Genomic DNA, 16,497 nt, shown 5'->3' on the forward strand with positions numbered 1-16,497 from the left:
TCAAAGTAATCTTTGAAACAATTGATTATTGTTTCAATGTATGTTTTAAATCTCCTTTACTTTTGCCTTTATGTTTTTAATGGTTTTATGTGAAGCACTTTGAATTACCTTGTTGTTGAAATGTGCTGTACAAATAAACTTGCCTTGCCTTACTGTTTAGTTTATTATATTACTTGATTTTTATCTTTTATTTTTTACTTGTGAGCAATGCTGCTGTAATCCTGTAATTTCCCCACTGAGGGACGAATAAAGGATTATCTTATCTTATCTTACTACTACTGCTACGACAAATATCACTACTGCTACAACTAGTACTTATTCAAATGCTACTAATACTTATACTGCTAATAATACTTCTACTACAACTATACAACTTCTACTACTACTACAACAAATATCACTACCGCTGGAATTCTTTTAAGCAACATAAACCGTTCGAATATCAAAATGTTCAGCTCTTTCAGGAGAGGGGTGAGATGACTTTTCATATTTGTAATCTTTAAACTTTTTGAATTATTAAGCTTTTTGCAATTTGTTTTTGAATTGGATATCTATTTTCAGAAATGTTTTTGCGATTCATTTCAGTTTTCAGCATTCCAACGCATTTTCAGCAGGAAATGCCTTTTCTAGTTTCTTACACTGTTTTTTTTAAAAATGTTTTAATGCAATGAATGTTCTTAATTGTTTTTAAATCTCCTTTTCTTTTGATGTTTTGATGCTTTTAATGGTTTTATGTGAAGCACTTTGAATTACCTTGTTGTTGCAATGTGCTATACAAATAAACTTGCCTTGCCTTGCATGTTTAAAATAGACTGGGACTGAACCAGAAAACAGACAGCTGTTGATAATTGACAGTATACATGGTCCAATTTCAACAAAAACCTTTTTAAAGAGACCTGAAAATGATTGTGGCTGACAGCAAGTCATGCAGATCTGAATCTGTTGTGCTTATTTATATTGTCTGGTGTCACAAAGAGCTCACTATATTTTTGACAGCTCCAACGAAACAGCAGTTTAGCTTTCAAATTGATGTCAAAATTACACATCTATCATCAAAAAACTTGTGAATGATCTCGTTTGCATTCACCCTGTAATCAAACCAGAGTCGAGTTGGAAGCAGGCCGACACCCATCTTTCCAAGTGGTCTCGATTAACAGCTTAAACACCAACCTAAATGAATTGGACCAAGGGGGAAATAAGATGCCATTTTATTTTCCATCTTGGTCCAGTTCCGTCTTAGAGAGAGAGGGTAAGGAGCACAGGCGGAGGGAGGGAGTTGGAGTAGAGCCTGTTTGTTTCCAAAGGAGCCAGTTGAGGTGCCTGGGATCCTCCAGGTGTAGCTAAAAGAAGTTGCTGGGGAGAAGCAGGTAGACTACAGGCTAAGGCCCCAGAGAAGCGGCAGAGAATGGATGCTGGATAGATGGAACTCCACTGATTCACATCAAAGTGTGCTTCCAGTTCATCACTGCATATGTGACACTTTAACGTCTCCAGAGGGAGCAGAGTGAAGTCTGAGAAATGTCCTCAAGTGATGTCACTTGAGTCAGCGTCGGTTGGGTCTGAAGACTACAATTCTTAACAGTAAAGGAATCTAGAGGTGTGGAGTTATGCTGCGTTCACACCGGTCGCGTTGATTTTTTGACGCACTGCAAAAAAGCGTCCAACGCACTGCACAATCGCGTCCAACGCGCCGCCGGTCGTGTTCACACCAGACGCCGCAAAATCTCGTAGCGCCGGAGAGGGGGCGTGGTTTATCGTCCTGGAAGCCTCCATCTGGCCGCCATTTCTTTCCCCTGTCAACCGTGAAAGGAATAAGGACAATTGCTGCTTTGTACGTGTTGTGGAAGTCCCTCAAACATCGGAATGCCAAACGCCGTCATGTCTGGTTCATAATATTGTTCAGAGGAGCTCCGTGGATTTCATCGAGCTGTATTCACTGTCTAGCAAGCCACCGGTCGCTGTTTACTACAGCTGTAGGAACACAAAATAAACTGATTTGGCTGTGATTCAACGGCAATAAACCGACAAAAAGGGACTCCGAAATAACTACGTAATGATGCCGATTTGTAGGCTACTTGTCTTCTCAATGGAGCTCTGATGGATCGGTGCTAGGCTATGCTAACATCGTAGCAGCTCCACCAGCACTCAATAACGTCACGTAGACGTAAATACGGCAGCGTCTATTCATTGTTTGTACCGTATGGTTTACACACACACATGTATACACATAGTTTGGTCCGGTCTCTGTTGATATGAGGTATCGTAGAGCTCTGGGTGAACACAGACGGCTACAGGATTTATTTCCTGATTCAACAACGGCAGGAAGCCAGTGACGACAGGGGGAGCAACTCAACGCTGATAGGCTATCGCGCCACAGCGTCACGCGATTATGTCGCTGAAGTTGAAAAATTTCAACTCGCGCGTTGGCGATTTTGCGGCGTCCAACGCGTCCACCGCACTGCAATAACGCGTCCAACGCGCCATCGCAAAATCGCGGCGCGCCAGTCTCATCGCGTCTGTGCATAGACTTTGTATGTAATCTCGACGTGCGTCAAAAAATCAACGTGACCGGTGTGAACACGGCATTAGAAAGCAGTGATCTTACAGACCTCTGTAGCCTGCTGCTCATCTCTGCTGCAGGCTTGAGGCTCCAGGCTTCATCAGCCACTCCTAGCATAACACACCTGACTCTCCAACCCAACAGTCAATGGTGACATTGAATTGTGTGCACTATTTTAACACTATTAGGTGCACCTGTGTTTGACGAGTCAAAATGTCTGCCATTAGAAAGGTCAGTCTCCATCTCCAACATCTGCTGTGTCAGTTTATGGGTCGGTAATGTCAGACACTTGTTTCTCTTAAAGCAAAGAGTTTTGACCATTAATGACATAATATTGAACAATTAAGAACTTATAAACAGCATATATTCACTGATTGATCATGCTGATAATCAGTAATACATATCAGATATGAATCAGTGGATTAATCAGGGCACAAGTCTCACCTCATTAGGCTCCCACTGCCAAGCATCAAATGTAGGCAATCTAAGAGCTTCTACTGTCTCCTTAGACAGATGGTACTACACGCACACACACACGCAACCACGCACGCACGCACACACACACACACACACACACAGGGCAGCAGAAGAGACAGGGAAACAGGGGGCACAAGGAGAGGAGAGAAGAGAGGGGCATTGTAGGTGAAACGGGTTCATGAGCTGCTCAGTCTTACCTCGTTGGCCTCCCATAGCCAGACGTCGAAGGCGGGTTTTTTGAGGGCATCTATGGTCTGTTCTGACAGCATGTACTGCAGGCAACAGAGCTCGCAGTTAACCCTGTCTGCCTCCGACTGGCTCGGGGCCACACCTCTTCACACACCTACTGTAATGTTCATGTATATAACCTAATACATCACCATTTCACTTTCCTTTCATTCATTCTCCGATCTCTCCACTGGCTCCCTGTAGCATCTCGGATACACTTTAAAATTCTCACCATCACTTACAGAGCACTTCACGGTCAGGCTCCGGCTTATGTAGCTGATCTACTTCGCCTCTATTCACCCGCCCGCACTCTCAGGTCAAACGCTCTAGGTCTTCTGTCAGTCCCACGCACACGATGTAAGAGCCGTGGTGACCGAGCCTTTGAGGCAGTGGCCCCTCTGGAATGCTCTGCCTGCAACTCTGCGCCTCGCAGATACTGTGGATACTTTTAAAAGCCAGCTAAAAACCCACCTGTTTAGGCTGGTGTTTGTGTAAAAGTAAACCCATGTCCTAGACCTGCTCTTAATATATGTTTTACATTTTTATTTTATTTTCTATTATTTTTTATTTAATTTATATTTATTTTATTTTCTCTGTGTCGATCATCTATTGACCCTTGGGTCACATTGTGTTTTTTATGCTTTTAAATGTCTGCTCTGTTAAGCACTTTGTGATACTACTGTCTGTGAAAAGCGCGATATAAATAAAATTCATTCATTCATTCATTCTTCTATTGTATCCCACCAAAGGCAGGGACTGTTAAAAGTGGACATTCATTACAAATATCACCAGCAGCCACATAGAAGGGAGCACAGCTGTCTAAAGCTGAGTGTTTCTAAAGTGCAACTTGTGCCTTTGTGCAACCCTTTCATGGATTCACTGGTGTATTCTCTGAGAGTGTTTCAGAGTCGAGATGAGACTGGGTGATGAAATGAGACAGCTTTTTGTCACTTCCGGTTTGCTTGTCTCAAGGTCAATGTTTTTTTGAATGTGTTTTAGGTTCGTGTTCTGAAAACAGGTCTGCGGTTAGCTGAAGGGATTTTAACAATTTCTTCTACGGCATCTACTTTGGCTTCAGGGTTCGTAATAGAGTCCAAATGGCAAATGCTATTGGCTTTTTGTCGAGAGACGCCGTGCTTCAGGTATGGCCTGCGAAAATACATCATCCCTGCAGCCCTCTGTTGGCCTGTACTGTCTGATTCCTGGGAATTGGCATGGACTAAACCTGATCAACATCTATAAAACTACATTTTCACAACTGTTATATCTAAAGTACATCTGGACCCACAAGTTTGAAAACAAGCATGGTTCTATCTGGTTCCTGGAATCACAGTGCAGGCGAGGTATTTCTTAGCATGCCTGACATCAGCAGACTCACCTGGCTAACAGAAACACAGTGCAGTGAACAGTGGGGGGTGGAAGGCCTTACCTTTGGGTTAGAGGGCACGTCTCTGCGAGAGGTAAGCTTCTTATTGTCTTCGAGGAAGTTACTGAAAGAAAAAACACCTTGAAGCTACAAAGAAATAACAATACAAGTATTAATTATACTACTTCTAAAATAATAATATTACATTTATATGATATTTAATGGTAAATGGACCTATACTTGTACAGCGCTTCTCTTGTCCTCCGACTACTCAAAGCGCTTTAATACTACATGTCATCATTCACCCATTCATACACTGATGACAGGGCTACCATGCAAGGTGCCACCTGCCCACCAGGACTAACTAACATTCCCACCCATTCATACACTGCAGGAACAGCTACGGGAACAATTTTGGGTTAAGTGTCTTTCCCAAGGACACATTGACATGAACTAGAGGAGCCGGGGATGAAAATGCCGATCTTCTGAGGGCCGACCCACTCTACCTTCTGAACCACTGTCGACCCAGACTCTGTGCTACTTAGCTGCAGCAGGTAGAGGCTGGCTCATAGCGTTGATTTAGGTCAAGTGGACACACGGATTCAACCACAGTTAAGCCAGGCCACTCAGATTCAGTTGTTTGGCTAAGACTATATGATATACAGAAGATCGTAAGTCAGAAAAACAACCTCGACCTCCATTGTTGAACTTGTATCAGTGAATCTCATCCAATGAAATGTCATCTTAATGTGGTGGAGAGGTTTGTGTGCCCAAGTGACCCTGGGCGCAGTGTTGTCTGGGGCAATACCCCCTGGTAGGGTTTCCCAAGGCAAAGTAGTCCCAGCGTAGGGGCCTGACCAAGAGCAGTTATGTCCCTATGTGAATAGGTTGTCCCACCTTGCCTGGCAAAGGGAAACCGGGGCACCCTTCTGGAGCCAGACCTGAAAGGGGAGGTCACCGGCAAGCATCTAGTTGCCAGGACTTGACACATAGGGCTCGGCCAGGCACAGAAGCAGAAATCTACATTGAACCGCTGCCCTGTGGGTCCACTACTCGCAGGGTTAGGCATTGAGGTTGGGTGCATGGTGGCAGTAAGGGCGAGACCTAAACGTGCTGACCCCTGGAGTTGCAGACCGGCTCTTGGGATGTGAAATGTCAACTCTCTGGCTTGGAGGGAGCCGAAGTCGGTGTGAGAGATGGAGCATTACAAACTAGATATAGCTCCGCTCACCTCCATGAATAGAGGACTGTTTCTTGTGCTTATGCACCCAACAGCACTTCGTACTGCGGGAATATGGGATCCCAACATCATTGCTACAAGCCATTCGGTACTTTTATAACCAAAGTAAGAGATGTGTCCATATACTCGTCACAAAGTCATACATGTTACCAGTGGGCGCCCAGGTTTGGCCCTTGTCACCAAACCATTTTTTGATTTTCATGGATAGGATTTCAAGGCGCAGCCAGGGGGAGGAGGGTGTCTGGTTTTGGAACTAAAGAATTGCGTTGATTGCTCCCTCCGGGTTGCGAGTGAGTCACTGTCCCAAGCGAGGGAGTTCAAATATCTTGGGGTTTTGTTCACTAGTGAGGGTAAAATGGATGTGGATGATTGCCAGAAGTTCTAGCTAATTTTATATTTTTTTGCTTCATGCACCACTGAACAACTTTCATTGGAATGGTTAGGAAGCCGCCTCCAACGCTGCACCCAGTTCTCTTGATACATCCATATTTGGTAGCAATTGTTGAGCTTGCTCGTTAAAGAGGGGGTTAAAATGGCATTAAAGGCGAGAGGGTGGTTACCGCTTACAACATCACTGTCATGAGAAGTGACAGAATGAAATAAAAGATGTCCTCATGAAAAGTCACTCTTTGAAAATAAACTTTAAAGGAAACAAGTGTCATTGAGGAAATAAATACAAATGTCTATAATGAAATAAAATGTAATTATTTTGAAAATGTATGAGAAAATAACGTATCACAATAATTTCTCCAAATAATTTCTCAAATTAAATTTCATTAATATTTTTCACAGTTTATTCACACGATTAGGGTAGATTCATAATATATGTATTTATTTAATATTAAACACTTTGGGTCACCAAAGTTTAGAATAACCTTTGCTAACAATTGACTTATCACAATAGTGGTTGATTCATCTTCTGAAGTTCACTGATCAGCTTATTGTCTCAGCACAACTAGTAGTCTGTGTATCACTGCACTAACACTAATGAGATACTAACTGCTCTGTATATCTGCATATAAAGTAAGGTAACAGTAAAGCAGATCTCCAGACACCACTTCGGTCTTAAATGCCACTGATCAGGATGAGTGGTCTCCGACTGTCTATCACTCTGCTCATGAGACAGGAGCAAGACACTCTCTGTCCTAATGAAAGAGCCGGGACATTCAGAGATTATTGCCTCTGTTGTTGCTGTTACCTGTTGTTTCTGGATACCATCTCCTCATGGAGCTTCTTGATGTCTTTGCGACATTTCTCGATCTCCACCACCTTCATCCCCTCCACTGTAGACAGAGAGAGGCATTTATTAAACCCCACTAGTCCTATTAAAATGTTTCAAACCATTACATCTTCATACCATTTGTATCTGCAAACATTAAGTTGGCCAAAGCCTCTACGGGTCATTGAACTCAAATAACCAAAAATGATTGTATTTGTTGAATTGACCTCTTTCAGTGACTGAGGGGTTGGAGCAACATGGTCAGCTCTCTACTGGGGCTTACACTGGCCTACAAGTCATTCATTATTTCATTCATTTTTTGTTTGTTTTTGGCATTCAATGTTCACTCGTTTTCTGTCAATCAAGCAAAAAAGCAACAGCTACACTTTTCCTCCAAGCGGTAGCACTTTGAGCTTCACAGCAACGCCTCAGAAACCTGTGGGTGACCTCACAGAGACTTTTATACAGACTTTGTTTTCCTTTCATCTCTGCAGACCCTCCCATGCATAGGATTGACTAATAAAAAGCAGGTCCTTAACAGTTCTTAAGGACCTGCTTGATGTCTGAATTCAGTGTTTGTTTATCGTCTGTCATAGCGTCATCCCCTCGTCTGCCTGCAAGACCTCGTTGATCTATTGGTCAGTATAATACCGCTACCACGCCCTGTGGATATTATACCCACGTCCATGCTTAACAAGGTGTTGGGTCTATTGGTCCATGCATGGTCTCTAATATAAATAACTCACTGAGATCTGGTTGTGCCCCATCATATCCATCCCTTCCCAAAAACTATAGCCTTATATCTAAGCTGCCTTTAATCTACAACATGTTTGAGAATGTTTAAAGCTGATGTCACACATTTAAAAAAAATGTATATCTGTTTTACATCAAAAGCGCTCCACTTACAGCTATTCTTAGTCTCCAATGACATCTTCTGATGTGGGTGTATACTCTGTGATGTTGCTAGTGGATCTTAGCACAGCATGTATTACTTGGAATCACACCAGTGTGACTGAAAGGCTCAGGCAGTGGGTGGGTGTCTCTGGGAGCGCCCTGGCCTGGTTCTCCTCCTATGTCTCGAGTTGGAGTTTTTTCCTGTGGTGTGCCCCAGGGTTCTGTCTTGGGTCCTACATTATTTGCTTCGTATATGTTTCCCTTAGGTCATATTATTAGCAAATTTAAAGTTATCTCATGTCACTGTTACGCTGATGATATCCAGCTATATGTCTCTTTTAAGCCTGAGGAGACTGACAAACTGACCGTTTGTACAACTGTCTGACTGCCATTAAGGACTGGATGACTAATAACTCTTTACAGCGAAACACATAAAAAGACAGAGGTCCTTATTGGGTAATGCTCTTGCTGTTGAAATTCGATCTCTGTTGAAGCCTTTAGAAAGCAGTTGAAGACTCACTTATTTAAAAAGGTCTTTGTGTTGACTGCTGCAACAGCATCCTGTACGGCTCATCCACCAAACTCATCAACAAACTACAATACATCCAGAACTCTGCTGCCCCTCCCTCTGGAACTCCCTCCCCCAGTCCTCACACATTCTCCGTCACTCACCACTTTCAAACTCACAGATTTAAATCTGCTTTTAACCTGTAAAGTCAGTCATGTATGTTCTTGTGCTGTTCCTTACTGTTATGTCATCTCTTTGTTTCGATTGTAACTGCTTCTGTTGTTTCTGTTGTTACCATGTAAGGTGCCTTTGAGTACCATTTAAAACGATATACAAATAAAATGTATTATTATTATTATTATTATATTACCTGTCATTTTCTGTATTTCTCAGAAGACTTTTTTACTGTTTTATGATCTTTTTTGTGCAGAAATCTAACTTTGGGTGATGAGCTTCTTGGCGGCCGACATACCAGCCAGAAATATTCTATGTAGCAACTGTAATCCGTCATTGAAGGTGAAAGGTTGGATCCTCAAGGTTCATCTTCCAAAAGGAATGTATTTTTGGGCAGTCCCATATAAGTGTATGAAAGTATGTGAGGCCCAGACTGTACATTAGCTCATCAGAGAAAATATCAAACTACACCATCTTGTCATTACAGTAGGCTACTACTGTACTACTGTACTTATGTAATGACATATTACATAATGATAATGCTGTCAGTCACTTGTGGCTTTGCTGGAAAATGGCAGGCACCCCAAAACCTACAGTTGTATGGACTGGAGCATTCGTTCTGCAGGCTGGATGTTTCAGCCTATCACAGCCCAAGCAGATATATGATGACGACTTTATGCAGTAACCATACTGAGTGCCCCATGAAGTTCATTCAAATAAGTTGAGACTGAGAGAAAGCAGCAGGGGGCGGGAGAGAGACGGGTTAGTGGTGTAAGAGGTGTGTACTGAGCCTGCAGCAGTCTGTATGAACAGGACTCAGACTGGGGCGAGTCAACTGTATGTTCACGCAAGTGCCTCGTGCAGTTGTCCAATCGGGCAAGTGAAAGATAAATGTGGGGCCGATATTCAGTAGAATCAGTTTTTGTGCTACTGTATATATATATATATATAGAGTTAGTAGCTTTGTGAGGCTTCTTGTTCATGCCTGCTCTGCCTTGTTTTGAACTGAGCCTCAGTACAACTTTCTCTGGTCTGTTCTCTGCACTTGAGTCGTACTCTGATCATCACAAGGACGAGTGAGTTTGGCTGTCGGGCAAGTTAAACATCTCAGCAACTTGTCCGTATGTTGAGCCGTGATAATGTGCAGTGATATAATACTAACGGTTGTCTGCCATCTGATTGTATCACAGCTGCTGTCAGAGCTCTGTGGACTCTCACACATCTTCATCTGACTCCGTCTCCTTCATCAATCCACCTCTTTGTGCTAAATCAGAAGAGGTTGCCTCCGACAACACTCAGCTGCTATTAGAATAGGTGACCATGGCGACCAAAGTCATGAGAGGATGGAGCGTGGGCGTCACACTGTTGCCATAGCAACTAGGTATCCAGGCGATCGTCATGCTGGTGTGAAGTGTTTGTGCGTCAGATGTGAAGCTGCTGCTACAGCATCATCAGGCAGAGCGTCAGATGTGAAGCTGCTGCTACAGCATCATCAGGCAGAGCGTCAGATGTGAAGCTGCTGCTACAGCATCATCAGGCAGAGCGTCAGATGTGAAGCTGCTGCTACAGCATCATCAGGCAGAGCGTCAGATGTGAAGCTGCTGCTACAGCATCATCAGGCAGAGCGGCTGATGTGAAGCTGCTGCTACAGCATCATCAGGCAGAGCGTCTGATGTGAAGCTGCTGCTACAGCATCATCAGGCAGAGCGTCAGATGTGAAGCTGCTGCTACAGCATCATCAGGCAGAGCGTCTGATGTGAAGCTGCTGCTACAGCATCATCAGGCAGAGCGTCTGATGTGAAGCTGCTGCTACAGCATCATCAGGCAGAGCGTCAGATGTGAAGCTGCTGCTACAGCATCATCAGGCAGAGCGTCAGATGTGAAGCTGCTGCTACAGCATCATCAGGCAGAGCGTCAGATGTGAAGCTGCTGCTACAGCATCATCAGGCAGAGCGTCAGATGTGAAGCTGCTGCTACAGCATCATCAGGCAGAGCGTCAGATGTGAAGCTGCTGCTACAGCATCATCAGGCAGAGCGGCTGCTGGAAGAAATCATCTTCAAGACTGAAGATCATTTTGTCAAGTGGACTCATGAAACAAGATCACAGTTTAATGGCCACACACAGGAAGTCATATCTGTTATTTTATATGAGAAAGCTGATCATAATCTGTCTTCTGTTGTTCAAATTCACTTCTATTAACTGTTTAATACACATTCAGTTCAAACGTACAAATCAAACAGCATTCAGTTTAAGACCACAGCTGCTGGTCACTTCAACATCGCATCGCTTCAGAAGAAGAGGAGAGGAGGGAACATCACCATGGTGACCAGAGTAAACTCAGGCTAGGTTGTCATGGTGACTGAAGGGGGGGCTGTTATGAAATTGTAGCTGCATCACAAAACACATGCAGCTCAGAGTGAGAGATAGAAGGCTGCAGCTACTGTAAGCGTAGTCTTGTTTGTGCATTCATGGGAGATGATGTCTGGGGGGGGTGTGTAGGTGCATAATACACACCTACACACTGTAACACAGTGTGTCACGTCACATCACAATCCACAACATTGTGATGTGATGTGATGTTGGCGGTGGCGACTGTGGCTAAGCGGAGCGCAGCGTCCTTCAATCAGAGGATCGGCGGTTCGATCCCCGGCTCTGGCCGCAAGACACTTAACCCCAACAATGTCCCCCGTAGTTGTGCCTACGGTGTAGAAATGTGATAGAATCTGAATTGTAAGTCCCATTGGATAAAGGCGTCTGCTGAATGATGTTAATGTAGGTGTTCATTATGAGTTAAAAGGTGAATACACCATGGTTATCTGACTACACTTTATCCTCCATTAGTAACTAGATCCATCCGAAGGTCCTCTCAGTGTTTGACATCTCTTAACAATGTCGTTTAGATTTGCTAAGAATAAAGTGATTTGAGCTTCTTCTCCGTCGTCAGTGTTCTCCAGCCTAGTCTGAGCATAATTACACTGCATCATTTTGAAAAATGCAAAAAAAGTGGGCAAGGGGCTAAGAGATGAAACCACGCCCACTTCTGCATGACAAGAGCTTGAACGCAGTGTCAACAAATGACAGCCACAGTAGTTTGTCAAATGAAACTAGCGATATGGCAAGGGGCGCTGAATGTGATGAACTTACAGTATGTCATACAGGGTTAGGGGTTGACAATAATGAGACACCACACTGCCTCATCGACACACAGTGTAGGAAAGCTGCTCACATTGATTCAGCAGAGGTTGTAATGTGTTGGTAGCTTGATGTCCGCAGAGAGGACAGAACAGACAGCGTGGTGCTGTGATGGGAGGAGGCGTCTGATTACAGCGCCTTAGCATTCCTTCACTTCATGAAGCAGATTGGTCCAGAACAGTCGACTCTATCTCATTTAAACTGTATTTAAACTCTCAGACATCTCAACCATGCAATGCCAATGTTATGAATTTGGTAAAAAATGTTGATATTAACACCAGCGTTGATGTGTTTCATCAAATCACAGTGATGTCATTTAGTCTAAAGCTTAGTTCCTCTTTAAGCTTCTGAAACTCTACACAACATACATGCAGGTCGAGCCTCTTCCTCACAACATCACTGAACTTCATCATTTGATGGTGTTGTGTAGTATCATTGTAATCCTTGCAGCCTAAAATGCTGGGTTGGGTATTGGTGAGTATGCAGGTCTATGCACCAATCAGATGTCTCGTTATCTTACAATGAATCAGCTCATTGATGCTACACAGGAACAACCACAGCATGTATCACTCACTACCTGATCTGTGCATCACCACTGAGCATGTGCAAACTAGAGTTATGGGATAATATCCTGAATCACAATTATTTGGGCAGGAGAACCGTGTCTAGTGCAAACATGGAATAATTACACAAATCTGAGCGTCGCTGCTGATCTCTGCCCGGCTTGTGTTGCGATGTACAACTCACTCATATTCCACTTGACCTTTAATCACAGCCTTACAGGAAGGATGATGTAATGATTGCAGAACCGTGACTGATTAAATGTTCCTGTGGGTAATCACTACAGCAGCTGCCCTGTTGAGAACACGGAGATCTATATTATCAAGAAGCAGCGTAGCGAGCCGGCTATCACGGCACCTTTATTGATCATATTTCATAGCTGGCTTTGATCTTCAGAGAAGTGACACATTGAGTGCCAAGATGCAGAAAGCAGGCACACTGGTGCAGCATGGTGAGCAGTTCATGGAATGTGATAATGGAGAGCTGAGGAGGAAAGGGCATGGTGCATGAGCCCAGGCTGTGAGTGTGAAGATGACATGTTCTCAACAGGTCAAAATGAGGTCCGTGTTCAGTAGATGCTAATGACAGCATGAGGTCAACAGCCTCTGGAGGGATGGCAGAGCACATAGCCCGCGCTGTGACTTATCTAACAGCTACACCTCTGCTGTAAAGACAAAAGCAACCTATTGAACCTCCTCCTGGAAGCTGGGCTTCCTGACTGACGGTCAGTGTTTACCGTGCGTTGTGTGTGTGACTGTTTACTGTTACTGCCACTGAGTTAATGAGTGAAAAGACTCAGCTAAGCAAGTCTCCAATGAGATCTGCATCTTCCTGCACTGCCTGTGCTCGTGCATTGACCTGCATCCAGAGCACTGGTGTCAGTAAGCCTCTACATTATGTCTGAAACAGGGACAGACAGAAGCAGCTCTCTCCCCATGTCCTCTCTCTCTCTCTGCACTTTAAACTGTCAGATAAAAGGAGGAATATGCATTTGATTTTCTGTGTGATATGAGGACAGTACAACCTACTTATTCTTCTTAACCCCCTCATACCCAGGTATCACATGACCAGTGTGGTGAATGGACTGTACTTGTATAGTCTCTTCTAGTCTACTGACTTCAACACTCCATGTCATCATTCACCCATTCACAGCCGTGCACACACTGATGACAGGACTACCATGCAAGGTGCCCCCTGCCCACCAGGACTCTAACATTCACACCTATAGGAACAGCCTGCCCAGTGCTTTGCCCAAGGACACATGGAGATGGACTAGAGGAGCCGGGGATCGAACCACCGGTCCTCTGATTGAAGGACGACCTGCTCCACCACTGAGTCACAGTCGCCCATATACAGACATAAACCAACAGCATCCAGACTCAAAGGAATGAGGTCATTATGCAAATGAGCTCCGTCATCAATGATGATATCCACAGAAACAGTTTTCACGGGAACGTGTGCTTAGATGATTTAACCGACTTCTACATAATTGTGAGTGTAAATATTTTTAGAATCTAATTTTTACCCAACAATTTAATATGAACTATTTTGATATGAGATTAACACATCTTTAAAAAAGAGATATTATTCTTTGCTAAAACAACAAGAAGTACCTGATGTGGATAAACATGAAACATGTATTTTGGGGCAATGCGGAACATGTGATGATGATGATTATTATGATTATTATGATTATTATTATGATTATTATGATTATGAGTTTCCTGTTGGTCAGTATATTTGTGACTGAGCAGAGTCACTGAATCACCTCATTATTACATCACAGGACTCTTGATTGACTGAACATCAGGAAGTCAGGAAATGCATGTTGATGATGAATCAAACGCGTCCATTAATCTCCATTCATAAACACCCCTACTGAGATCAGAAGTCTTGAGTAGTTGATACAAAACAGACTGTATTCATTTCCTCTGGTAAATATTTCTGATGTTTGTAAGCATATAAATATGAATATATGAATATGTACATTTGACAGTGAGGCGGTGGGAACAGACTTACGCTCTACTCTCTTCTCCAACATGGCGAGACGGTTTGTGACCTCCGTCTTCATCTCGTTGATCTTGAAGGCCCTGCGGACAGACAGTGAAGAGAGTCTCCATCACACACTCACTCCTCTGCTGCAGTGCATATTCAACAGTTGGTGCATATTCAACAGTTGGTGCATATTCAACAGTTGGTGCGTATTCAACAGTTGGTGCGTATTCAACAGTTGGTGCGTATTCAACAGTTGGTGCGTATTCAACAGTTGGTGCATATTCAACAGTTGGTGCATATTCAACAGTTGGTGCATATTCAACAGTTGGTGCGTATTCAACAGTTGGTGCGTATTCAACAGTTGGTGCGTATTCAACAGTTGGTGCATATTCAACAGTTGGTGCGTATTCAACAGTTGGTGCGTATTCAACAGTTGGTGCATATTCAACAGTTGGTGCATATTCAACAGTTGGTGCGTATTCAACAGTTGGTGCGTATTCAACAGTTGGTGCATATTCAACAGTTGGTGCGTATTCAACAGTTGGTGCGTATTCAACAGTTGGTGCGTATTCAACAGTTGGTGCATATTCAACAGTTGGTGCGTATTCAACAGTTGGTGCATATTCAACAGTTGGTGCATATTCAACAGTTGGTGCGTATTCAACAGTTGGTGCATATTCAACAGTTGGTGCGTATTCAACAGTTGGTGCGTATTCAACAGTTGGTGCGTATTCAACAGTTGGTGCGTATTCAACAGTTGGTGCATATTCAACAGTTGGTGCATATTCAACAGTTGGTGCATATTCAACAGTTGGTGCGTATTCAACAGTTGGTGCGTATTCAACAGTTGGTGCGTATTCAACAGTTGGTGCATATTCAACAGTTGGTGCGTATTCAACAGTTGGTGCGTATTCAACAGTTGGTGCATATTCAACAGTTGGTGCATATTCAACAGTTGGTGCGTATTCAACAGTTGGTGCGTATTCAACAGTTGGTGCGTATTCAACAGTTGGTGCGTATTCAACAGTTGGTGCATATTCAACAGTTGGTGCGTATTCAACAGTTGGTGCGTATTCAACAGTTGGTGCGTATTCAACAGTTGGTGCATATTCAACAGTTGGTGCATATTCAACAGTTGGTGCGTATTCAACAGTTGGTGCGTATTCAACAGTTGGTGCGTATTCAACAGTTGGTGCATATTCAACAGTTGGTGCGTATTCAACAGTTGGTGCGTATTCAACAGTTGGTGCGTATTCAACAGTTGGTGCATATTCAACAGTTGGTGCGTATTCAACAGTTGGTGCATATTCAACAGTTGGTGCATATTCAACAGTTGGTGCATATTCAACAGTTCCATGTGTGAGGTCATGAAATACAAGTTAAAAACATTTGTAGGTTCTAGGATCTCAAACTGAATTCTTATTTTTATTGTTAAACACTAAGAAATTAGAATCACAGCGAATCAGTTGATTAGTCAAAAGTGGAAATAATGTTTTCAGCGTTACAAACAATTCTCATAAGTTTTTGTAATTACTCTAATTGAGCCGTCACAGTAGCTGTGACTACTGAGAAATGATTCCATCAGACTTCAGATCATATCTGCCAATCCATCCTCCACAACACGGCAGACTAATCTGTGGCTGCACTGTATGTGACACACAACAAGCAACAACGACGGTCTAATGTCCAGCTGCACTGCTCCCTTTGAACCTGTGTGAGTCTGTATCGCATACAGACATGATACGAGAGCTGAAGAAGAGAAGCAGCTCTAATCCTGAGCGTCGAAGGTTCGTGAAAAGAGCAAACAAGCTGCACACACCACAGACAGCAACACCACAACACACAGTGTAAGATGCACACGCTGCAGCTGAAAGCCTGGCCGCTCTTCAGGTGATGGAACTTGAGGCAGTGCTGCTGCCTCTTGGGATTATGAAATGGTTTTAAAAGCAGTTGCATGAATCAAAAGGTATTTCACATCATGTGTTGGAGATGCAAGGTTCTGTCCTGACACCAAACAGTATTGACAGTATAGAAACAACTCACAAGAATTAGCAACCTGATGAAAAGAAAAGGAAGAAACAC

At 43.4% G+C, this 16,497-nt stretch overlaps 1 protein-coding gene across 1 annotated transcript in view; it reads right to left on the minus strand.

The window, feature by feature from the left end:
• pde9aa (phosphodiesterase 9aa) overlaps positions 1–16,497 on the minus strand; it is a 71,814-nt gene that overhangs the window by 12,019 nt on the left and 43,298 nt on the right. Inside the window, exons 6-9 of the mRNA XM_079276847.1 lie at positions 14,440–14,510; positions 7,070–7,154; positions 4,695–4,755; positions 3,235–3,309 (exon numbers count right to left, since the gene is read on the minus strand). Coding sequence (XP_079132973.1) covers positions 3,235–3,309; positions 4,695–4,755; positions 7,070–7,154; positions 14,440–14,510 — 292 coding nt within the window. The remainder of the gene's footprint in view (positions 1–3,234; positions 3,310–4,694; positions 4,756–7,069; positions 7,155–14,439; positions 14,511–16,497) is intronic.

Source organism: Melanostigma gelatinosum (genome assembly GCF_949748355.1).
Source record: "Melanostigma gelatinosum genome assembly, chromosome: 10".
NCBI classification, from domain to species: Eukaryota; Metazoa; Chordata; class Actinopteri; order Perciformes; family Zoarcidae; genus Melanostigma; species Melanostigma gelatinosum.